This window comes from Scardinius erythrophthalmus (assembly GCF_964197995.2).
Source record: "Scardinius erythrophthalmus genome assembly, chromosome: 11".
Lineage (NCBI taxonomy): Eukaryota > Metazoa > Chordata > Actinopteri > Cypriniformes > Leuciscidae > Scardinius > Scardinius erythrophthalmus.
Window position 1 is genome coordinate 5447122 of NC_138231.1, and position 26027 is coordinate 5473148.

Sequence of the window (26027 nt, forward strand, 5' to 3'; positions counted from 1 at the left end):
TTTTTATTTTAACTTTTCAACATGTTTATTGCCAAAAAAAAAATAGCACCCAAGAAAAGAAAAAAGAAAAATCACACAAATCAAAAAGTTAAAACTGTATTTAGACAACTCACATTCAATATAATTTGAGCCTGATAAACATTTTATGAAGGTTAATCATCTATTTTCACTGATATATGACGACTTCGATTGACAACTGTTATGCAACATATTTAATGTTTTCATAATAGGTTTAATATCAATCAAGTAGAACAGTTAAACATACTCAAAAGTCCTAAATTCACAGACAGAAAGGCAAAATGCATATAAACGTGGTTACAATGAGTGATATGTTCTTCAAATAATATCATAAGAGGCAATCAGTGCTTCGATCAAGTTAAAAACAGAAATGACCGCCGATCTGAATACACTTCGACAGCAGAACTGAGAAATGCACTGGGACTTAAAAGCATGACATTGTTAAAACGAGGGTTAATATACCAAAGAGCCGTACTCTGATTTACGTCAACGTTTAAATACACAGGGCATCAAATAATCCCACAGATATAAAAATCTCTGAGAGACACAGTTATTTAAAGTTCAGCAGCCATATGGCAACAGAGGTACTTGTCAAAATAAAAATGTGACTCATAAGAACATGATTTGATTGATTATTAAGACTGCAGTGATTAATTAGGCATTACAATAACAATCAAGACTTGCCAACCAACAGTTGTTATTTTCATTAGTCCTGGGCTTTGGTCAGTTTCATACATTCAGTGCTAAAAGTGAGGCAAAATAAACCGCACAATGATCTGATTTCAAACAGAGAACAAAAAAAAAAATCTGCTCAGAAATCACTTCTATATGATGTCAAACATTCTGGCACTCTTGATGCAAACAGCATTAAATCAGTAGTTATAACATCATATTCCATTTTACATTGCATTTATATATATATATATATATATATATACATACATATATATATATATATATACATATACATATATTTAATACTGCTGCTGATGTATTAAAGTCCTTCTCTAGTTTTGATGTTAAAAATAAACACAACTGGAATGATATTTATAGCAACTAATGCCCCAAAATAATAGTATACTGTCTGCCTCTCGATTAAAGTCTAGCCATAAAGCAATAAAAATAAAGGCACAAAAGCTAAACAATCTTTGCACTGAGCTGTCATGGAGAACATATGGAGTCTGTGTTAAATCATGCTGAACCGTTACACATCCAGAAACTGGTTTGCTTGAACAGAGAGTCTCAGAGTTATTCTAAAACAGAGAGAAATACAACAACAAAATTCTATGTTCAGATAAAAACAGCCTAGCGTTTAACTGGAGATGAAAAGAGAGAAAAATGAGGTAGACTTCTGTGTAAACACAAAGCAAATTATTACTGAAGACTAATAAAACAAAACTACAAGGACCTAACACTGTTAATCTTTAGGAAAATAAACGGAACGGAAGAAGTACGACTGTGTGTAACTGAAGGAGGTAGTTCTAACGTACGGGAACACGAGTCGGTGAGTTTGATGAGCAAACAGTCAATAGATTCAGTTAATGGTCAATGCTTCCCTACAGAATAACATCAAATACACTTATTTGGTTCGTTCCCTGAGAGAAGTTCATCCTGAGAAGAATTGTGGGTAGAAATGTACAAAAATACACTGTATAAATCTGTAGTCACTGTATGAGGTTTGGGATCTGAGTCTGTGCTATGTCTGTCATTTGGTCAGTTTCTTTCTCTCAGATTGTTGTTCTAGGTCTGTGCACTTGATTAAATATGATGTGCACACACACACACACATTCATAGGGCTGTTTCACAACATGTGCGTCGAACTTCACGCCATCACACTTCTAATGCCTTCAAACGCAGCCGGTCTTTGGTATAAACATCTATACCAAAACGCACACGGTTAGTTTACGCCCTCCAGTGTGTGACACGCCGTTTGATTTGTCAACACACACTGTGCGATCACAGGCTGGGAACAGTCATGTGAGGCTGCTTTGAATCTTTTACACATTCAGTATCGTCAGAGAGGCGTCGTCTTGTCTTTATAGACCTCAAGTGGAGGATGAGCGCCGGTTCAAGCCATAATGTGAGGTGGCACTCGGGTCTCTTTTCAGAAATCTCTGCCTGAGCGCACGCACACACACACATGCATACACACACACACGTTTCACTGCTCATTATGAAGATAAAGAAACTTAGGACTGTTCAAAGCTTCAAATCTTTAACAAAAGAAAACCGTTTGATTTGTTCCCTGCTGAATCTCACAGAAACAGGTGAAAGTCATATTTTCCCTTAAGGCAAAAGAAAAACTCAGATTTTAAGCATGGTGACATTATTGTCATGAAAATTCAGCACCTTTTCACCCTAAATAGTCACTACTGTAATTGCCTTTTTTTTTTTATTGTCATTCTTCTCAATGATGATTCTTACTGCATTCAGAATTCATTGAAAGTCATTTTTTTTACAGCAAAATTTAAAATTACTGTAATAAAATAATTTTTAAAATCAAACTATTACGGAGTATAAACACTTCAGAAATGAACTATTATTTCTTATTTATTCTTACATTACAGTAATGAGAATGAGATTAAATGGCATTACAGTGAAAAGTGCTCAATGGTAAAGAAAATAATGTCTTAAAATTATAAAATAGGATTTCATTTTCTCAAAAAAAAAAATTATATTAATATTTTAATTTAATATTTTAATTTAATTTATCATTAATTTCTTTTGATTTTGAGGTAAAATATGGCTCTGACATGTCCTTAAAGGGTTAGTTCACCCAAAAATGAAAATTCTGTCAGTAATAAGACTTTCATTCATCTTCAGAACACAAATTAAGATATTTTTGATGAAATCTGAGAGTTGTCTCACTCCTCCATAGGCTTCTAAGACACTATAACTTGCTGGCCCAGAAAATGTATTAAAGACATTGTTAATATACTCCAAGTGACTCCAGTGGCTCAATCTTAAGTTTATAAAGCGACGAGAATACTTTTTGTGCGCAAAAACAAACAAAAATAACAAAAAATAACTTTATTCCACTTTTCATTTCCTTCTCTCTGGGCCTCGAGTCTTTTCACGTAGTGTTTTTGCGTAGCGCGTCTGTGTTGCACGTCACCACGTATCACACATGATCAGCGTCGGCCAATAGTGAGCCTACGTGGTGACGTGAAACACAGACGCGCTACGCAAAAACACTACGTGAAAAGACTCGAGGCCCAGAGAGAAGGAAATGAAAAGTGGAATAAAGTTATTTTTTGTTATTTTTGTTTGTTTTTGCGCACAAAAAGTATTCTCGTCGCTTTATAAACTTAAGATTGAGCCACTGGAGTCACTTGGAGTATATTAACAATGTCTTTAATACATTTTCTGGGCCAGCAAGTTATAGTGTCCATAAGCCTGTGGAGGAGTGAGACAACTCTCAGATTTCATCAAAAATATCTTAATTTGTGTTCTGAAGATGAACGAAAGTCTTACGGGGTTGGAACAACATGAGGGCGAGTAATTACTGACAGAATTTTCATTTTTGGGTGAACTATCCCTTTAAACTGTTTCATGAGATTCATTCCCTCCAGATCAGGACAAAATGAGAAACGCTGAGGCGAAACTTTTCCTCATCATCAGCGCATCAGAAGCCAAACGCTGCCGTGACGCTCTATGAATCCTTTTGTGTTGCTGGAAATCTTTTGTTGGATTTCTAAAGCTCATCAGTATTTAAGGTCCACAGAATGAAAAGGGTCTGAAATTATTGCTGACAGTCACTGGGTCGTTCACTGACATTAAGACATTGCACCGCAAACCTCCACGGCATGGCATTGTGGGTAAACGATGCTTACTTTGTTCAAGTGCACTTTTGTTCAGTTTTTCATTGTGCAATGGATGATTGTAGCAGATTTGCTCTTAACTTTCAGATCATTCACATCTCCGCCAGCAGCTTTAAATGATGTGATCTGTCTCTCTAAGGCTTCAGTTCATCTACATTCATTAGCTAAATGGGAAAGGGAGGGGGGGGGTATACTTCGAGTCACGCGCCTGATGCATATGGCACAATTAACTAAAAACACTTTGAAGTGGTCATCTGATTGGTTGAATTCTACAGGACGTCCAGGAGATGTGCGTGTTGTTGTGATGCCAAACCCCCTCATGGATAAAAAACACAGTTGTGACAATGAGCGCATATCAGGATCAACTAAACGTGGGATTTTATCAAAAGTATGTAAAGTTCGCGGCATAGACTCTTTAAATTACATTCAAGAGTTTAACACACCGGTCTGTTATTGTAGAGACATCGATGTTACATTTTCACGCCCCTAAACGTGACGTAAAACAAAAACTGCGATTGGCTTTACGTGTCAGTCAGACGGCCTCTGGGCGGGCCTTAGCCAACGAAAGCCTTCTGCCATCAGTCTGAAGCTCCGGCTACACGAGACTAGCCTAAACTTGAAATAAACTGTAAACTTGTCCCTCACATCTGATTGGTTGATTAGAATGTTGATCCAGGATCAGATCCAGGTTGTACTTGGTGAAATCACAGTAACCTGCGCTGTACACATGCGAACATGTTTTCACCAAGTACATGTTCCTGGATCATTTATGTCAAGTTTAGGCTTACAACCAGGGTTAGGTGCTTCTACATCACCAATCATTTCTCTCTAAACTCAGAGATAAGCTATGGGTAGGGTTTGGACACAATTTTCAGACAGGAATGTTACCAGCAAAATATGTTGATCCAGGAAAATGTCTTACAAGACAATTTATCGTAAATTTCAACATAGTATTGCGATAAACACTGATTTTTCGATGAAATGATTGGAGTACGATTAATTACAAGGAAACACCTACTCACATGTAGCCTAATTCAATGTGTTACCGTACTTGCCATTTCTTTGTGATAATTTGTGAATTTTTCTAGCAATTTTGCATGGTAATCTATTAACCATTTATTAGTTGTTTAGTTATGTTGTTCCAAAAGAAATGGAGCAACAAACGACCGAATAATGCAACAATATACGCCCACGCTGATGATCAGTGGCGTCAAAGCTTAAGTATAGCCTGCTTGAATCAAGTGTAGCCTACAGTGGATCATGCGCAGCTGTTAGTGATGATAGCAGACTGATTCAATGACTGTCAAACCACTACAATAATTCACCACTATACACATCCAAGAACAAACCAAAGAACTTTTAAGGCCGCTTGTTTTTGGTTCTTTTCACATGACGTCACAATGGGAAGAGAAAATCAAGCTTTTATGGGTATGACGCAACTTGAACAGTTTTTCTCCCGCCAGAATCTCATGGTCACGGCATTGAAAGCAGCATCTCGTTCCTCCACAAGACGATCACTTTCAGTGAGGCCGAGGTGTGTGAGGGAGGAGAGGGATCAAATCAAAACGCCGTCATAGAGACTTCATCTACCTACGCGCTCTATATAAATTACACTTCAACATTTAGAGTATTTCAACATATATTAATGCCTTAAATTATCACCGTGAGCCGTGGTACAGCCTGTGATAAAGCAAAAGACCGCTTTCCACTGCAGCTAAACAATGCCAGTACGTTTAAATCAGTTAGTTAGTCCTCTCTGACTGAAGTTAATTTAGCTCTTAGTCTTCAATTGTTACAAACTCTTAGTAAGACTGACAGCGGCTGATCTGAGAGCCGCATATAAAACCATCCACCCACAAAAAAAAAATGATTTGAAAATGTCCTCACTACCCCATATTAATATTATTGAAAGGATATAGTGAGTGTGACCATATCCACCACCAGCCATAACAGTCCCGGGACCCGTGAATTTTGACATGAACCTGATTGTGAGAAATTCAAAATGCCAGAGAAACATTATGTCTGAATCTGAATCAACAAGAAATCAATCTCGATCACATTTACTTTCTATGTTCTTGATCTTAAAGTGAATGTTTATCTATTATTACACCGGTAACATGATCACTTTTGCTTTTCCTCTGAAACTTTTTCAGGCCGTAATATTGTGAAGTATTATTACAATTTAAAACAACCGTTTTCTATTTTTATCTATTTTAAAATGCAATTTATTCCTGAATTTTGCTGCATCATTACTCCAGTCTTCAGTGTCACATGATCCTTCAGAAATCTTTCTAATATGATGATTTGCTGCTCAAGAAACATTTCTGATTATCATCAGATTTTTATGGAAACCGTGACACACTCCCATTCAAAAGTTTCAGAGGAAAGTTATCATGTTATCGTAAAAATAAATAAATGTTCACGTTAAGAAGAGGAACGTGCATTAAGAAAGCGAATCTAAACAGCAGAAAAGTCCCTCCTTAAATTTTTACTCCAGTTTCTCTCACATTATGGAGGTAAAATAGCTTCCAAACTTTTGTTGAGTTTGAGTTGAGCCTTGTAATATTCACTTGAAACACACTCGCTCCAAAACGCACGTCAGTCGCAGAGTTTGTTGTGATTGCTCAGTGAGAACACAGGCATGTACACACACCCCCGTCGGCTGACACCGTAGCTGCACGGGAAGGGAGGGTCTGGTGTGAGGTAGATGATTTCAGTCCCAGCTTTTCCTCCAGCGCTGGGAGTGACTCCCCCGTTGAGATGCTTCCTCCGGGGAGGACGACGAGCCCGACCGGCTCTCCTCTTCCTGGGACTGAGCTGAGGTGGAGGGCCGCTGGGGGTCCTGAGACGTGGAGGGGGACAGCGCCCTCTTGTGGGGACACTGGGCCACCATGTGTGTGACACTCTGACAGTAGTGACACTTCTTTGGCTGGGGTGGAAGGCCACACTCTTTAGCGTGGTGGTCCAGACCTCCACAGTTATAACACCTGCGGAAGGACAAAAAAATTGCTTATCATCATTAAATCATTAAACGGATGATACCACTAAAATGTGCAATCAAATAAAAATTTAATAAAAATAAATAAAAAATTATCTAAAAAAAATATATATATATATTTTGCGCGATTTAGATATTAGATGGCGCAGCAGGAAAATCAGAGAGACCATGATTAGCAAATTTTCCCCTACCGATCAAAAGTTTGGAATAAACAAAAATATTATGAAATATAAATATATATATATATATATATATATATATATATATATATATAATTATTAAATAAATATATATATATGTAAATATATATGAATATATAAATATATTTATATATATATATATTTTTTTACACACACACATATACATTTTTTTTTTCTTTTTTTTTACACACACACACACACACACACACACACATATATATATATATATATATATATATATACAATTATTATTATCATTTTTTTGGGGGGGGGGGGCAGCAAATCATCATATTAGAATGATTTCTGAAGGATCATGTGACTCTGAAGATTGGCTAATGATGCTGAAAATTCAGCTTTGATCACAGGAGTTACATATTACAATATATTCAAATAGAAAAGAGTTGTTTTAAATTGTAATAATATTTTTAAATATTTACTGTATTTATTTATTTTATTTTTTTAAATAAATGCAGCTGAGCAGAAGAGACATATTTCAAAAACATTTAAAATCTTAATTATTCCAAACATTTGTAAATATAAAATACAATAGTGTAAATACAGCAGCTCTGATAACTAAAAAAATAATTTTTACAGTTTACATTACCATTGAGTTATTGGTTATTGAGATCAGGAATTATATTGTCCAGATCCAGAATGCAAGCAAAATATCTTGCACCATGTTTGTACTTGCAATAAAGGGAAAACATCTCATAAAGTAACACATTCAGAATTATATTATATATTATACTAATGAAAATTATGGAGGAAATGTTGTTCAGTTATTAAGACGACAATACGCCAAAATCGTAATGGTCCTAAAAGCAAACTTCTTTACATTATTTCTTAAAATTTTTGGATTAAATGTGACCTAGAGGTTTTTGCTGAGATGAACTCAAACCCAGTGTTGGTCACTAGGGGGCAGTACAGGACAAGACGTACTCCAATAACAAAGATCTTAGAGGAATACTCCAAAAGTGGCAGCTGCAGGATTTAATAATCAACGTTTTATCATATAGGAGTGATAAATAGTCCCAGCCTAGTAATAAAATGTAAAAGAAAAAAATTACACATTGTATGATTTATAGCCACACACACAAAACTTAAAAAAACAAAAAAAAAATCACAAATATAAATAAAAAAATAATTAAAAGAAATATGATTTAAAATATATAAATTTTTTTATATTTTATATATATATTTAAATAGATATGAGGAAATTGATTAACTGTGAGCATCTAGAATTTAAAAGAAACATTATATGTTACCACAGAGCCTATGGTTGCCAAGGAAATTCCGGTGCATAGAAACAGAGTAGGAAATTACATTACTGTTCTAAATATAGTGAATCAGATCTCAGAGTACCACTAATGTGTGTGTGTGTGTGTGTGTGTGTGTGTGTGTGTGTGTGTGTGTGTGTGTGTGTGTGTGTGTGTGTGTGTGTGTGAGAGAGAGAGAGAGTGGCTATATTATTACATGGTTCTCTTCTGAGTGGTCAATCACAATGTTCTGCAGTCATGTATTTTTTTGTATAATGATGCTATTAATATTCATCTGGAGAAAACACCTTAATGGCAGGATAAGACCATCTAAAGTCAACTATTTTTAATTAATTACAGGTAAAAAATTTTTTTTTTTTTTTTTTTTTAAATCCTTAAACTAAAAAATGGGAATGAATACATTACATACAAACCATTGTTTTGGTCAAAATAAATCATAATTGATCAAATGCATACAAATAAAACAACTTACCCCAACCTGACATTTATGAAAGGGAGGGTTACATGTTATTTTAAGGTGATGTTACAGTGCAATTACACAAATAAGTAATGAATATTAATTAAATATGTTCTTACTATAGGGTTATGTTTAGGCTTAGGAGTAATTGCTTGTTATTATGCATAATACTGTTATGACTATAGTGAGTACATGTAATGTGCAACTACATCACCTTAAAATAATGTTACCTTCTCATTTAATAGGGTTTTGATAGATGTCTGAAACCAATATACAACAACCACTGTTGAAAATAAACACGCATTTGGTGTCTTTATAAGTTATGTGCGATAAAAACTCGTCTCTCCTTCATTTCCGAGTCCGTCGCTCCTGTCTCTGCACGGACTGTTTTCAGCCTCTAGGTGGCGCTGTGCTTCAGCAGCAGATAATCGTGTTTGTATCAGACAGACACAAACTGGAGGAAACTGATCTAACATCAGCACTAAACTGCACAAAACTAGAAGTGTGTAAATGATAATTATTTTATCAACATTTTGATTTTATGGAAAGCAGTTCCATATTGTTTCTACCCAAACCTGCGCACCTCATACACTCACATTTAAAAACAATACATATTTTGAGGAAAACATAGGCCTAATTTTGCGACCTTAAAGGGTTAATTCACACAAAATTGTAAGTTCTGTCATTAATTACTGACCCTCATGTCATTTAATTCATCTTCAGAACAAATCTGAGAGCTTTCTGTCCCTCCATTGACAGATACACAACTGACACTTTGATGCTTAAATAAAATGAATAAAGCACGTTTGAGCTCCCGGAAGAACCGGTGAGGTTCGGTTGAGCTTCGGTTTATGTTCACTGGTCAATGTGTATATGTGAATAAAAGACTAAATTCAATCTGTTCATCATATAAAGCGATCGAGTCTCAGAAAATTGACTAAATGGCTCAATTCATATGGATTAGTTTTATGATCTCTTTATGAACTTTTTGAAGAGTCAAAGTGATAGTTGTGTAGCTGTCAATGGAGGGACAGAAAGCTCTCAGATTTCATTAAAAATCTCTTCATTTGTGTTCTGAAGATGAACGAAAGTCTTACGGGTTTGGAACGACATGAGGGTGAGTAATTAATGACAGAATTTTCATTTTATCCCTTTAAAAATAAAAGGGAATATGCATTCATTTTTTGCATCGATATCAAAATCTGTAAATCTCAACCGTATCATTTCTTTATAACATCCAAACTCAAATACAAAGAACCATTAAACGGAACAATTACTCCGTATAAAAGGACTATTCATCTAAACTAAAGATTTCCATTAACCTCATAATTGTATTTAAGATGATAACTTTCAGGTACATATGAAGAGTTCAGATGCAAAAGCCTCTAAGTGCCATCTGAAATCTTCTTTCTAGAATGATCATTTTTATCAAGCTCGTATAATTAAGTTAAGTAGTTTCACTTAAATGACAATTAATAGGTCATTTTCATTGCTATTTAAGTGAAATGACTGAACTTAAATATACGAGCTAGTTAAAAATCATCATTCTAGAAGAGAATTTCAGATGGCACTTAGAGGCTTTTGCATCTGAACTCTTCATATTATCACCGTATTCAATGAAAATACAGGCAAGATTCTTGTATTTAAACTGATGAGTTAAATTTACACTGTCATTGATAAGTTTTTTATTCAGTTTTTCAATGACTTTATAGAAAAAAATGATGCATCGCTCTCAACAAGATCCCATTATGAGCCAATTTTATGTCCTGTACTTGTTCTCTTTCAAACAGATTTCAAGCACTTTTGAGATGAAAGAGTTTAAGAATGCTCATATGAATGTGTTAAAGCATCAATTCAGGCTTTATCTCATCTTTAATTTCATGTCCACCTGTTCTATATGATAAACCGCTCACCCACACACACGCACGTACATACTTATAAATAGCTTTAACACAACAGACTGAAAGACTTATTCAGTTTGTTTTGGGTTTTTTTTTTGCTTTGATCACCATGGCAACAGGAAGTAGAAGACTGACTCACAATCAATGCGAGTCGTGAACAGAAAAGCATTTGGCGAAACCAAGCTATGACCCATCATCTACATTCAAAATCACATGCTGTAATTCATGTGGCTTTACTAAACATTATTAATACTGTAATTGATTATTTTATACAGAGAAAGGAGAACCATGCCGTTTAATTAGCATGTGAATAATATTGTGCATTTTCAAGTTCAAAAACAGCACGTTTGATGAAAAATGCTTGTTCAAAAAGTTTTTGAATAAATAACCCCATCTTCCTCAGTAATACATCAAGTGTACGACAAACTTGTTTGTATTTTTTAAAAAATGAATCGTACATGCAGTAATTATATAATTCCCCAGCTCTATTTTATATGTTCACTTATAATTTAATTATTATTGTCTAAATAAATAACATTTATTTAGAACATTTCAAATAAATAAATCAAATCAAATCAAATTGGTTTAAAGTGTTTGCTTGATCAATTCCTTTTGTGGCTAAACAATTTATTTTCCTTTTTGTAGCATTATAAATAAACCTTTGCAAATACAACCATTACCAAAAGAAGTAAATTGAACGAGATTAGCATTCAATGATGAACAGTAACTCAAGTTTCAGTAAGAAAACATCAAGAGATATAATTAAAATATGAGAACATGCAGGTACATTTTTTTTTTACAAGTTAAAATCAGCTAATATTTTAAAACTTCCAAAACTACTAGTATTTCTAAACCGTAGATTGGGATTTGCACTACTATGGCAGCTGCTAAAGACAAGAACAGGCCTATAAATTAATTAATAAATTTGTCCTCAAGATACCATTTAGTGTAGACCCCACAGCTGAACCCTGAGGCATTTCATTTATGCAGAAACGACACAGCACAATGTGAATTGTGGATAACTGAAAACATATTAAACTACATATCCCATCATGCTCAGCGGACTCACCGGTCTCCCTTTGGTTTGCGCTTGAGGGGCGGGGCCTTCCCTTTGGGGCGTCGGTCACTGCCCGAGCATGGGCCCCCGCCGGGCCCCGTGACCCTGAGCGACTCCAGACCTTTACTCGACCTCTTGAAGGTGAACTCAACCTGCTCGCCCTCCCGTAGGCTCCTGAAGCCCTCCATCACCAGCTTACTCTAAACACACACACACACACACACTTCTGATTTAATACACATTCAAACATACTTATATAGTCTATAATATTGAAATATAAATATCAAACAGATCAGTCAAATCTACAGAGATATCTATAAACATTTCATGTCGTATAATAATCTATCAGGGACAGAAAAGAGAGATTTTCCAAGTACTAGAAGAAAAGAAAGAAAGAAAAAAAAAACAGCTACAGATCTGTCAATATCCACTTAACCTGCATTACGAAAGCTATGTTTAAAAACACATTTCATCACTTTTCTAGCATAAAATGCACAATTTTATGAGACCTAATTGCTAAAATCAAAAACAGATTTTGCTTATTTAAATGTGTATACTGTATCGTATGATCAATAAGTCGACAACATATGATTTTACATTTCTTAGTCTTTAACTAAAGCAAAATAATTTAAGCAATTACAACTTTTTTATTAGTTATAAGAGATTTGACTCATTCTGATTATACTAAAAAATTAAAAGGCAGCAACTGAACTTAAGATTTCAAGTTGAAGTAGATTGAAACTTTTTACAGTGAAAACTGAGTGACTTTCAGAATATTACAAATATTAAAGAATAGCAAATAACTTAATACAATAAAAACAAAATGTTTGGTTTAATTGCACCAAATATTAGTGTAACTGTCCTTACAATAACTGCTAATAGACTTAACTTTTTAATTAGATTTTATTAAATGTTAAAGTTTTTAAAAAAACGAAAGATTCTTTAATAAAAAGGACAATTCAAAAAAATTCTAAATAAAAAGCACCTTATGATCCCGGTGATATATTCTTTACATATTCATATAATATCACAGAGCAGGAGAGCTTGAACTGTCATACACACATGCAAATACTCCTAACATAAAAATAATGTGTATGACTTAGTGTTTTACAGTAAAATACAATTTCAACAAGTATGATACAAATTAGAAATCCTCCACACAAATCCCAGAAAAACACCATCCAGACATTTAATTATGTAGTATGCTTTTATCCAAAAGAGGAACATCAAACGCAGTTTATCAAATTCATCAGTTTATCACACAAGAGCTTGTACAATATTCACACAGTGTGTTTATTAGTTTATTCAAATCCTTCAATTAATAAGATTTTTTTGGCATTATAAATGCAAAGTGAAGACCCTAAAAAATAAATGATAGGAAATTATAACAGCAATACAAGCCTGTTAATCTGAAACTGAAATGTCATTTCTTACGAATAAAATCACCACAAAACCTGTACATCATTCTGCAGTTTGGCATTGATTCTAACAACTTTGGCTGTTTAATCACACAGAGCTGATTTAATGTTCAAATACAATACAAATAATACTACAAAAAATACTGAAAATATATCTATAGGTTTAGGCATTTGCTTGTTTAAGACACACACAGATCAGTCTAAACCAAACAAACAGGACTATTTAAGTAATGCTAATTTAAGTAATATGATTGTGATTTCACAGCTGATTATTTCGATGCTGCTGCAACAGAAAACCGTCTCAAGTTATTGTTGCGGCACATGATCATATGATTTCCATTTCAATCATTCATTAAATTGAAACAGCAGCAACGCAATGCATGAATCAAATGCGAGAGGGAAAGCACAGGTAACAAGTCTTCTTCTCATATAGTGAGATCATTAACAAGCAAGTCAATAGATCAACACCACCGCAGTGGAAAGAACAAATGATATCTACTTATGCTCACATATCTGATGTCACTTTTTTGGAAGGATAATCTCACATCATGACATTTCCAGAAATACACAGTCTTCGGCTCAACATTTGTTTTTGTGTGGCATCAGCTCTCACTTCTCTATTAGCATGATTCAATGAAGAACCTTCAACAATCATGGAAATCTTTATTCCACAAAATATTCTTTATAGTGGAAAAGGTTCTTTAGATTCTTAAAATGTTCTTCACAATAAGAACAAAAAATGGTTCTTTTAAGAACTGTTCACTAAAAGATTCTTCCCTTTCGGATCCTTTATTTATGGAACAGAAACGCTTTAGTTTTTGTCACGGCATCACATTAAATTCAGCCGTGTGGGAGGAAAATAATGCATTTAATTGACATAATGAGCACAAAAGCCTTCTGATTTAACACTTACGATGGGGAGAAATTAAAAAGCCATGAATGTGAATAGAGAACGCAAACATAATCGAAACGCCAGCAGCAAAACCCTTCCGACACACACATATTAGATATTTTCTGTGGAAATATCATAGGCTATAAATAGGATTAAAAAAATAAAAAAAAAACACCCCACACAAGACAAATATAGCATATACAATTTAATCCGTAGTGTGAGAATTAAAGTGTTTTTTAGAATTTTTTAATTTTGGTTTTATTAAAACGCTTCTATAATGTTAACCAACTAGTGCTCTGTTCTGAGATGTGATTAACCCGGCATTGAAGAGTGAAGACCAGGTTGAGCAACGAGTATTTCACATTTATGCTCTTATTTCCAGGTCAAAGTTCAGAGAGAAGCTCTGCGGTCAGGAAGAGGTGCTTCGTGTTACTGATGATTCATCCCAAAATAGCAGAATTAAGGTACGTAATGAGTGAGCCCAGGAGAAGACGTGTGTCATATAACTGAAAAACACGAGAGACGGAAGACAGAAAGCAAGAGAGAGAAACACAGAGAGCGCCACCAAAGGGCCGGACGTATTCCACATCACCCCTCCTCCACATGTTTTCATCCTTCACGGTGACCTCTGACCTCTGCCCAACCCCCTTCAAACATGCACACACACACACACACACACACCGGCATCCCGTTTCCCTGCGTTAAATTAACAACACACTTCTGCACTGACTACAAGACGTACACGCAGTATTTGATCTGCTGACACACACTACATCACTCTACACACACCCCTGATAGCAGCCGGATATGAGCTCAGTGTGTGTGTGAGGAGCTCTTAACATTGTGTGTAAAGTGCACACGGTCAAGTTGCGTCGGATAGAAAAACAATTCATTTTACATTCTAGAAATGACTGAGTTTGAGGATGATTATGTTGATTTTAAATGTGTGTTAATTCTATAAGAACAAAACATTTTAAAAGAACAAAGCAATTTAATCAAAGATGATTTAAATACTGACAATGATTTATGTTTGTCTCCATTTAAATTATGAATTAACTTGGATATACACAAAAAATTTAAAGATTCATTTAAAACTGCAGTTTAGGGGGAAAAACTAACAAATTCTGGTTATCAAAATTTGTTTTGCTTCTTTGTGTTCATTAGTTATATTAAAACATTCTGAAAAACATTTTGATTGCTTACAAAAAGGTCTTATTTGTTAACAAATGCATTAACCAACATGAACTAACAATGAGCAATATATTTTTACAGGATTTATTAACCTTTGTTAATGTTAGTTAATAAAAATGTTCATGTTAGTTCGCAGTGCATTAACTAATGTTAACAGATTTTGATCGTAAAAATCTATTAGTAAATGTTGAGATTAACTAAGATTAATAAATGCTGTAGAAGTATTGTTCATTCTTAGTTCATGTTAAATTATGTAGTTAACTAATGTTAACAAATGAAACCTTATTGTAGAGTATTAGCAGCATTTTTTACTTATTGTCTCTTATTGAAAGTTTGCTTATTTTTTGGAAAAACAAACATAAACCACTCTCTAAAAAAAAGAGAATAAGAGGTAATAGATTTTGGTTTACATTGCCCTTTTTTATCAGTCCAAACCGTTTGACTTTAGATTTTAAACAATTCTAAACTGAACACACTAAACTACCACATTTTCATTCAGCATTTGTGCTCTTGGCATAATTTCTTATAAAAGCCACTAACAAGAAACTTCAATTACTGTGTTTGTGGTTTTCATTAGGTAGATGTGTCTTATGAGACTACAAATACAGTCCTAAAATTAAATTTATTTAATTTAAATTACAACCACTGAGAGCCAGGCATCAATATATTTAATTGCATTAAAGAATGTTTTCAAAAAAATATTAAACAACATAATACATAAAAAAAAAAATAGTAATTATAATGGTATTAAAAAAAAATGGTAATAGATGTCGGTACTACACAGCTATGACTAAACTTAAGTGAGCAATTGTTTGTGTCAGATCGCAGCTGGCTCCACCCACACACTCACTCCTTATATGGGCAGAGCTGAAGGAGGAAGTCATGTGACCTTCTGCTTCTGTTGAGATGGCGAAATGAAGGACTGAACAAATGGAGAATAAAAGTACAGGAAGCAGAAGAAACTGAGCACTGGAAGAAAAGAAAACAAAAACCAGATAAAGAGAGAGTGAAAAAAAAATATGGAGAAGACCAAAAAAATTAATGCTCAAGTAAAAGCAGAGTCTGTTCAATTTTAGATGAAAACTGAATCTTTAAAAGTAAAACCTAATGATATAAAATTAGAGGATAAAATGACAGCAGCAGCTGAGAGAGAATTTAAGACTGATAATGAACATGTTCTGGGTCTTTCCTGTTATGCAATACATTTGCATGTCCCCATGTGTTTAACATACTAGATAAGATATAAAACTTAGTATAAAGATATTATCTTTTTAAAGGATAAAAATCGTATTAGTTCATTTCCTTTTTGTCGCAACTAAAAAAAAATATTGAAATGAATTACTTTATATACATATATGTTATATTTTTATTAATATTAAATCTGGAGTATACTGAATTTTAAATAAACCTTTTTTTGCAGCGGGTTATAAAAACATTAAAACTAATTTAAAAAAAATACCAGCTGTTCTTTACTTTATCAAATCAAAATGTTTTGATAAAACAAGACTATTATTTTAATTAGTTTATCATTTTTTTTCCTGAGTTCTCAATTTCACTTTCCATCCTGTTAATCTTTAGTAAAACCCATCTATCTTACAAAACCAGGAAGTGACATCATTTTGAGAGAGAAAACGGCTGCACAAATGCCAGTGAGCATTAGCAAGGTTTTGATTGGTATTAATTGGTTTGTATCAAAATAAAACTTTCCGTTCTGTTTGAAGAAATTGCAGTATAATCCTTTAAAAAATTTCAAAAGAATATTATAAGAATGAACACCAAGTTGACACACTGATGTACACAAACTGTTACATCTCAGGCAATGGCTAACTCTATTTACATCCTGTTCATTTCCTTGCTATTGTGTAAATCAAGCTATAATTTATTGCATAAAATCCTTTCTGACTGTTAAACACTTCCTTAAATGAAAACACGAGCATATTGAGCCAAAACATTATGACCAGTCACAGGTGAAGTGAATATCATTGATCATCTCCTAACAAGGCCACATGTTAAGATCTAACAGAAGGTCTATGAGGCACAAATCTCACAAAATTTCAGTGATGGTTATGGGAGGAATGTGTCACAACACACAGTGCATCTGCTGCGTATGGAGAGCAATCAGAGATCTATGATGACCCGTCCACTGTTGAAAGCGCCTACAATGGGCACATGAGCCTCGAAACATGAGCTTGGAGCAGCAGTGGAAGACGGTCGCTTGATCCGATGAGTCCCGTTTTCTTTAACATCACATGTAAAAGAACGTGTTCACGTGCGACGTTTACCTAAGGGTAATGATGCACCAGGATGGACTGTGGGACCGGTGGAGGGAGTGTGTGACGCTCTGGTCAATGTTCTGCTGGGAAACCCTCCTGTGGACGTTTATTTGACACACGTCACCTTCCTAAACACTTGCAGACCAGATACACCCCTTCATGACAGCGGTGTTCCCTGGTGGAAGCACAGTCACACTGCCACACATTGTTCAGGAATGGTTTGAGGAACATGATGAAGAGTTCAAGGTGTTCCTCTGGCCTCCAAATTCTCCAGATCTGTGGGACGTGCCGGACCAACAAGTTCAGTCCACCTCAAACTACAGGACTTGAAGGATCTGCTGACGTCTCGGTGCCAGAGACCACAGCACACCTTCAGCCTCTTGTAGAGTTCATGCCTGGGCAGGACGGAGCTGTTTTAGCAGCACATGGAGGACCAACAGCAGGTGGTCATAATGTTTTGACTCATCGTTGAATGCACAAAAAATATATGTAATTGCATTATTAATAATCCTTGTATTTCACAATTTCACAGCAGTCTTGTCAACAGATAATTATTATTTTTATTTTCATTTTTAGTGTAAAATAAGTGTTAATTTTAGCAATTTTGCGTACATCTCATTGTGCACACTAGATATCAGAGGCAGCATCAGCGCTTGAGAAACTCAGATCTGTCATGCACAGAATGAAGAGAGGAGCATGTATGTTAAAGGAGGAGCCAGAAATCTGCAGCAGCGAGAGGTGGAGTCTGGAGGAGAGGTTAATCTCACTAGGGGCCCAGAGTAACCTCACAACACACACACACACACACACTAGCTATGTAAATAAGGGCATACCACAGACCCTAACCCTAAAAGTAATCATTTAGCATTTGTAGAATTAAAAATATATATCTATCAATTTTACATATAAATAATTTTTCCAGTTAAGGACGTCCCTATAGGGAGGTTTTATCAGTTTTATCTCCCTTCTAAAGATAAATATGCCCACAAACAACTCTTAAAAATAAAGGTTCCAAAAGTGATGTCATTAAGGAACATTTTAGGTTCCCTAAAGAACCTTTCATTGAAAAAGAACCATTTTTAAAAATCTAAAGAATCTTTTGTGCAATTGAAAGATTCCGTGGATGTTAGAGGTTCTTCATGGAGCCATTGATGCCAGTAAAGAACCTTTATTTTTAAGAGTGTTTATCAAAGTGAACTCTACATGAGCAACATATAAATCCATCACTGCACAAACTAACATGATCAAGTCACACACCGCGACAAACAGCAACATGCATTCATGCAGGAAGACTGGCACAAGCACACAATGCACACGCACAAACACTGCGGGAGGTGCAGCATTCGGAAAAATCAAACACAAAGCTCCTAATGAAACACACACACACACACACACACACACACACACACACTGCAGTGCGTTGATTCGGAGTGTGAGGGCCGGACGAAGCCACGCCTCCTTTCCCTTTTTTGTCTTTAACGAAATTCCTCTTTTAAAGAATGTTAGAGGACCCCAACCCCCACCACACACACACACACACACACACACACATATACGCACACTGAAATCCTCTTTACACATACAAACAAAATCACACTCAGACATGCGTTGTCTTTTCCTCCGATTCACACTCTCACTTCTGTCCTGGATTGACACAAAAAGCTCATGGATTTGTAGAAGATTTGAAACACAGGGGGACTGTGTGTGTGCGTGTGTGTGTGTGTGTGTGTGTGTGTGTGTGTGTGTGTGTCATTGACTACAGGATACTAATGTATTGTATGTATGTAATAGTTGAATTAAGAGAGACTGGGTGCTATAACATTTTCCTTCATTACTACAAATCTACCTGCCATCTTTTCGTACAAGAAACATGTATATCTGCCACAAGTAAAGGTCTAATTAATATACACGCACTGAGAAAAACTGCCTTATCAGATTCAATACAAGAAGTCAAAGTGTTGCAATTGTTATTGCAAAATAATGATATTAACATACTACACTGAAAACAAAAATTGGTGTAAAAACAATTTTCACTCCAAAACGTATTGGCAAGTAACACTAAATTAAACATGAAATTTTGAAGACTTCAAAAATTTGTTTTTAAAAACAGTGGTCAAGTTTAGGGTCCAATTCCACTATTAACTATTAATTTATTTAGAAATAGTATTTTGTTGTAAAACACTCCAGTAATCTGCTTCAAAAATCTGTTTTTTTTTTACAGTGAATTCCTCAGATAATTAACATTACTTCCTTCATATGATACTAATACATTTAGCTGTCATAAAAAGAAAAGCCAAAAGTCTAGGGGAAACTATAATAATTTTTAAATAAGAAAAATGTGATTTAATAAAATATTTAAATCAGCTGTTAAGTCAGTAAGAGTTTTCAGCTGAATACTAATACAATTATGCTCTGCTCTTTACATATTAAAAAAAAAAAATCAGTCTGTCAGTTCATCCATTTCCATTGCTACTTTTACAATCACAACCTCAGAGCAATAATAAAATCTTAGATTGTAGCTCAGTTTAATCAACAAGAGATAAATATACAAAATAATGTTTAAATACAAAGCAATTTGATAAAGCAATATATCTCTCAATTATTTTTTGTGAAAATCTCTCTTAAAGGAAAAAAAAAGCACCAAATTGTCTGAGTTTGAGCATGTGCTGTAGGTCATAGGTTCGATTCCCAGGGTTGTATGAACTCATAAAGAATCTGCCAAATGCATAAATGTAATGTGTTAATCCACATAATTCTGGCTTGTTTGTAACAAATTGTCCTGGTCTCCTCAAGAAACAGCAGATTCTGTTTCTGTCCAGAATATCAGACACACACAGATGGAATAATCAGCTGTACACACTCTTCTTATCACAAACACAATGCACAACGGCTGCACATGCTAAACAACACACACCCTGCACAGCTTTTTCAATTCCTCTGTAGCATGAACGCACATGTTTCATGCATTCAGACACAAAGGAAGAACACAAACAATCCTCCGCACAGCAGCCAAATGCAAATCTTTATCAGAGACGTTATGGATTACATCTGCTTGTGCCATTGGTCTGTCTAACACGAAGAAATGAGCGCAAACTCATTCGCCATCATCAAATTGTTTTATGCGTACATCGCCATAATATTATAGGCCCTGAGCTCTAGAACTGCATGTTTGCAGGTTTCTGGATTTTCACACACAGTAAATTGACTGCACACTAATGTACACCATTTCAAAAATGTCACAAAAAGGAAATAAAACCACACAGCTCTTCCAGATGACAGACACGGCTCTAATCAATACGCTTTCACACACTTGGGGAGGAAAAAGCAGCCTTCATTTTCCAAATGCATTCAATACAACTGTTTACTTCATGCTTATCAGAAGAACCGTTTTATCAGGAGTACAAAATGTTCTTACAATAACTACTCGAATGAATACGAGGCAGGAAATGTTCCTTGCTTATGAGTTAGTGTTACAGCACAGATTTCACATCAAGATTTACCACAAAGATATAGTTATAGTTAGTAACTAGTGCATTTATCGTGCATGTCAACTGGCAGTTCGGTGAACAATCTGTTGAATTAGTAAATCAAATTTCTTTGATTTCAACCAGTTTATTTATATGTTGCCCTATATGTATACTTATCTTACGCTCAACAGCACACATAACATTCTTACTGTGTCCCTGGTTAATGTTTATGTTTTTCTTTTTTGAGAACTGCATTTCCCAGAATGCACTCAGGTTTAGGGGCTACTAGCACAAGAGGTTCATGTTTTAGCTCATGCTCAAAAAAAAAACATGTCCACACAAGATTTCAGATAAAATGTCAATTTAAATAAATTAAATGTACCTAAAAAAGAAAATTGTAAATAACACTTCAAAACTCCATTTCAAATAATTTAGTCAATTTTTAACAGAACAAATCTTTCTCTCTGTTATCCAATTCCACAGATTTTACCCAAGTCAACATGCAACAATATAATTCAACAAAATTCTAGGCAATGATGTGTCCATAAAAACACTAATCACAAAATGAATCCAGAAAGCAACATATATTTTACTTCAAAGTGGTTCAGCAATTGTAATTAGGTTAAACACATAATAAAAGATTATTAAAACTTCATTTCTTTAAATAGAAATAGCTTTGACAGACAGACAGATCCTTATGCACACTAGCTGTTGTTATTGAATTTCAGATTTTAAAAGATTATGCAGACGTGTTTTGTAACAATGCAAATGTTCAGTCACATGAATCATTTTAACATCTCATTAACATCCAGCAGTATACATAACACTGTTCGACAATATTATCAGCAGCAACAGATAATAAGAACACAATGCATCAGAAAGCAGCACAAATCAGCAAAACTGACAGCAGAACAACAGTGCAGTGAATTCGGAAGGAACCTCTTGTTCTCTCTGCTTTTGTTCTTATAATCTGCATATGCTGTTTTGAGGTGCCATAGAAAGCTTGGAAAATGATGAAAGGAGATAAGTTCCGGTTTAGTATATATGTCCGTATTGATTTAGCTCTGAATGTCCATGAGAAGAGGACGAAATGTTGTGTAAAGGGGGCTGTACTACACCCATGTAAACACGAGAGCACATGATGTTCAGTACAACAGTCCACCACACCGAAATAGCTTGCCATTCTTCAAAAGTCTGATTGTGAAAGCAGTCTGATCGTCGTGTGCTACATGTGACAGATTTTCCGACATGTTGGCAGGTTTATCTGTGAGCATGAGGCGAATGTTGTGCGTGTACATAGCCTACCCTGTCTCTTTTCTCTTCCTAATGAAATCTTAAGGTTCCTTTAAGACGTGCATCGCACATTCCTCAGTGTTTACTACTAATACGGCGTTCGTGTGATTATATCAATGGAGGTGATCCAGAGTAATGATGTGTTTGTGGCGTGAGTAGTGCAGCTCTTAAAGTGACAGGAGATGAAAACGCAAGCGTATGTTTACTGCTTTCCTCGAACACATCTGCTGATGTCAATGAGTTGCGACAGATAACGTGAAAAAAAGAGGCAGAAGAACGAGTGAAACCAAGATGTAGCATGGACTTACTTGGTGAACGAACACGTCTAGTGGAGGGTCCACTGGCTTCCCGTCGCTGCTGGTCATCGATATAAATCCAAAGCCCATGCGGACATTAAACCACTTGCAGTAACCCGAGCCAGCCAGAATCTGCGGCGGAGTCCTAGTGGTGTCCGACCCGCCACCGCCACCTCTGCGCGGCCCTCCTGTGCGGTCAAGGAAGAAAAGCCCATAGTGATGCACGCCCGTGTACGTTAATGAGATCAATCCTATACTTTGTTCTCGTTGTACACATTGACCGTGGGTCTGCGTGGGCAGCGTTTCTGAGGGAAATCCCCAACTATAGCCTACTACACAACAACACGCTTTCTACGCACCAATGTGTCTCACTTGTCTACAACCAGGGCCGTAATCACCATAGACGCCCCTCTCTCTTCTATCAATCAATATATGAGGTTTTCAGTGACAGACTCTTATACATTTTCTCACCCCCCTAACCTTGTGTATTTCGTTACATTCTAGTCTACAACCACCTAAAACCCACCCTCTGGAAAACTGGAGAAAGTCAATGAAAAGTAGAGCTACACTTCAGATTGGATGGCGTATGCATTGCGAATGCTCAGTGTGCCTGGCTGATAGCTACAGCTACTATGTAACTTCTTGTAGTCGTGCATCTAATGCATGTGAACCGTCTGGCGTGGGGCAGGTGTGCACACGTTACCCGCCCCCCCCCCTCACTACCACAGGCGCAAACGGCTCTTCATCACGCGTACAAACAACGTAAACAAAGCGCGGCGGTGCGCGTGGAATAATACGAGTTCCCATCTGAACGTAAAAATATATAATTAAAAAAGCAAAAAGCATCGTAACCTTCGGCCATGTTTCCCCGCGGACCCTCCGTTCCAAAGTTCCAGCGAAATCGTTTCCTCCGTGAAATGGGGTGATGCGCGTCACCGTCGATCCGACATCCCGATTTCCAGCGGGCACAAATTTAGCGCGCATGATACGGCGTGCGTCTCCTTTTTGGATATTTTGTCATGTCTCTTTTAACATCTCCTATCCTCACTCTCTCTCTCTCTCTCTCTCTCTCTCTCTTTCCCTCCCTCGCACATTCGCTCTCTCTCTCCCGCTCTCCGTTTCTCATTCGCTCGCTCGCAGCGCTGCACACGTGACTCCTCCGTGAGCCCGGGAGAGGGAGCGGACTCGGAACCGGGCTGGACTTCAGCTCTACTGCTGCGTCACGTAAATACATCTCCGTTTGAACAGGTTCAGTTTTTAAACACGTGTTAAAACGTCTAAAATCGTCTTTTTTGTATGTTCTGAAAGTCATTGGCGGGGCCATAAAAAGTCCAGCATTTTTGGGATTTGTTTTTTTCTTTCTTTTCATTTATATGTAACAATTGCAAATGATGCGTTATGTAACAAAATTTCAACCGCTGGTAACATGCATTATACTTGTATCTTATGGAAGTAAATAGGCTACTTGTAGGCTATGACACTTCAATTGTAATGTTCTCGCTTGGTGTAGCCAAATGCAAATAGTTTTCCCGAATTTATCTTTTTAGAAAAGGTTGTATTTTTCAAGAGGTTTACTGTTTCATTAAACAGTAGACTAATAATCGTCGTATTGTATAAAGTTGTTGTAATTAAAGTTATAACTTGATGTAGGTCTACTTAATAAGACGAAAACGTTTCTTCTACATGCATTACCTATGTGTCCTTTAAAATTAGCATAAAAATAAGATTTTCTTTTTCTTCTGCTGCTGCTGATGTATATGCGTTGGTTTAAACGTTTCCAAAGCCCTCTTTATTATATTTGGGATAGGCTACATAATATATCGCTAACTGTCGTTTGTGGAAGCGCATTGCAGTTTGCATTTGTTGTTTTGCTGCAGTATAAACGTCAATGAGGCTAAATCACAATAAGAAGAGCTTTATTGACCAAGTGCTCTCTCTCTCTCACACACACACACACACACGGGGATTTGTGTCTGGTTTACGTGAGCTTTGAGCACTTACAAATAGGTCTATGTGGATTAATTACAACAGTAAACGTCTAGGCAGAACATACATAAAGACATAAAACGTATTTACATCAGTACCTACATCAGTATATTTAGCCTACAAAAGCTGCATTATTTGTTAATTCATGAAAAGACAGCATTGATCCAAAATAACCAGCATCACTGTAATTATTGCTTATTTATTGATTATTTATTGTATTAATTGCTCTGCTAATACAAACATATATGAATTCAAAATAAAAACCCATATAGCCTATGTTCTAAAAAATAAAATATGGAAAGGATAAAATACAAGCTTACATTTCATAGATTCTTTCTGTTACTGTGCTTATTGAGTTCTTTTGAATTGTATCTGGGTGGTCAGTTCACCAAAAAAAAAAAAAAAAAAAAACTGGAACCAAATGTGCACCAAACCAACAAGTTGAAATGCAAGAATTAATGGGAAATAAGTTGACCTGACAACTGAAATAATTTTCTCCTGTTATAAAAACTGAGTGTTTTCGTTTCTTTAAGATATTCGTTCAGTAAATGTTTCTGACAACCTCGTGATCAAACCTGATAGCTTGGCTGAGGATGTTTTTCTGTCTTTTGAGTCAGAGGAAAAACACGTTGGAGGAGTGAATCAACATCTACCCCCACCGCTTCTGTGCCCCGCCCATTCTCCCCCACCCCCCAGCCATCTCTGCCGACCACCCTCCGGAATTCACCCCTGCCCCCAATCCCCCCACCCCCCTGCAGCAGTGTGTGAGTGTGTGTGTGTGTGTGTGTGTGTGTGTGTGTGTGTGTGTGTGTGTGTGTGTGTGTGTGTGTGTGTGTGTGTGTGTGGATGGTGGTCGTGCCATTACGGCGCAGGTCACGGATCTGGTCACCGGTGTCAGATGTTATGGAGTTTCTCATTTCCTGCACGAGGGTTTCCCATCCACCATTCATAAAACAGCCCCGCGAGTGCCGGGAAACACGTCCCGCGAGGTCACGGACACACCCTACATGTCCCCGTTTGATCCCGTTAAACCATCGAATAGATTCTCCAGCACTGCCTAAATAAAGATCTTAGCTACTCAGTTTATCGCTTATTGGAAACGCAACCGGAACGCATGACTGTGAGAATAATATAAAGCAACAGCACTGATCAGATATTGATCTGTGGTTAAAAAAAATACGCATTTTTTTATTTTAGAGTTTAAATAAAACAGGTAAATCAGCAGCAGGTTTAGTTCTGGTGAATATTTAATGTACAGGCTAACCGATTATTGATTTTGACCTGTTGAGTTTAATGCTTAACATGTAACAGATATATAGGCTAACAGTGATGAACGCGTTGGTTTAATTTTAGGCTCTCATTAAATCAATGACAGAACATTTATGTAATTCAAATTATATTTAAACGTGAGATAAAACAGCAAATTGCTCAACATTTAAATTTCAAGTGTTCAGTTGCCTAACTCTTAAAAATAAAGGTTC

At 35.9% G+C, this 26027-nt stretch overlaps 1 protein-coding gene across 1 annotated transcript; it reads right to left on the bottom strand.

Annotated features, from left to right (window-relative positions):
- Positions 1-6131: 6131 nt before the first annotated feature.
- lin28b (lin-28 homolog B (C. elegans)) lies at positions 6132-23655 on the bottom strand. The gene is made up of 4 exons (XM_081378363.1): positions 23413-23655; positions 22573-22748; positions 11743-11930; positions 6132-6827 (listed from the first exon to the last, which is right to left on the bottom strand). Exons 1-4 carry the CDS (start codon positions 23420-23422, stop codon positions 6554-6556), a joined length of 648 nt encoding a protein of 215 aa, XP_081234489.1. The 5' UTR covers positions 23423-23655; the 3' UTR covers positions 6132-6553.
- Between the last annotated feature and the right edge of the window lie 2372 nt (positions 23656-26027).

Bases quoted from the DNA above. Each gene is read 5' to 3' on its own strand.
- lin28b (XM_081378363.1), bottom strand. The intron at 11,931-22,572 runs GTAAGTCCATGC...GTGTGTGTTTAG, and splicing joins TAGACGTGTTCGTTCACCAA to AGTAAGCTGGTGATGGAGGG. The intron at 6,828-11,742 runs GTGAGTCCGCTG...GTCCTTCCGCAG, and splicing joins CGCAAACCAAAGGGAGACCG to GTGTTATAACTGTGGAGGTC.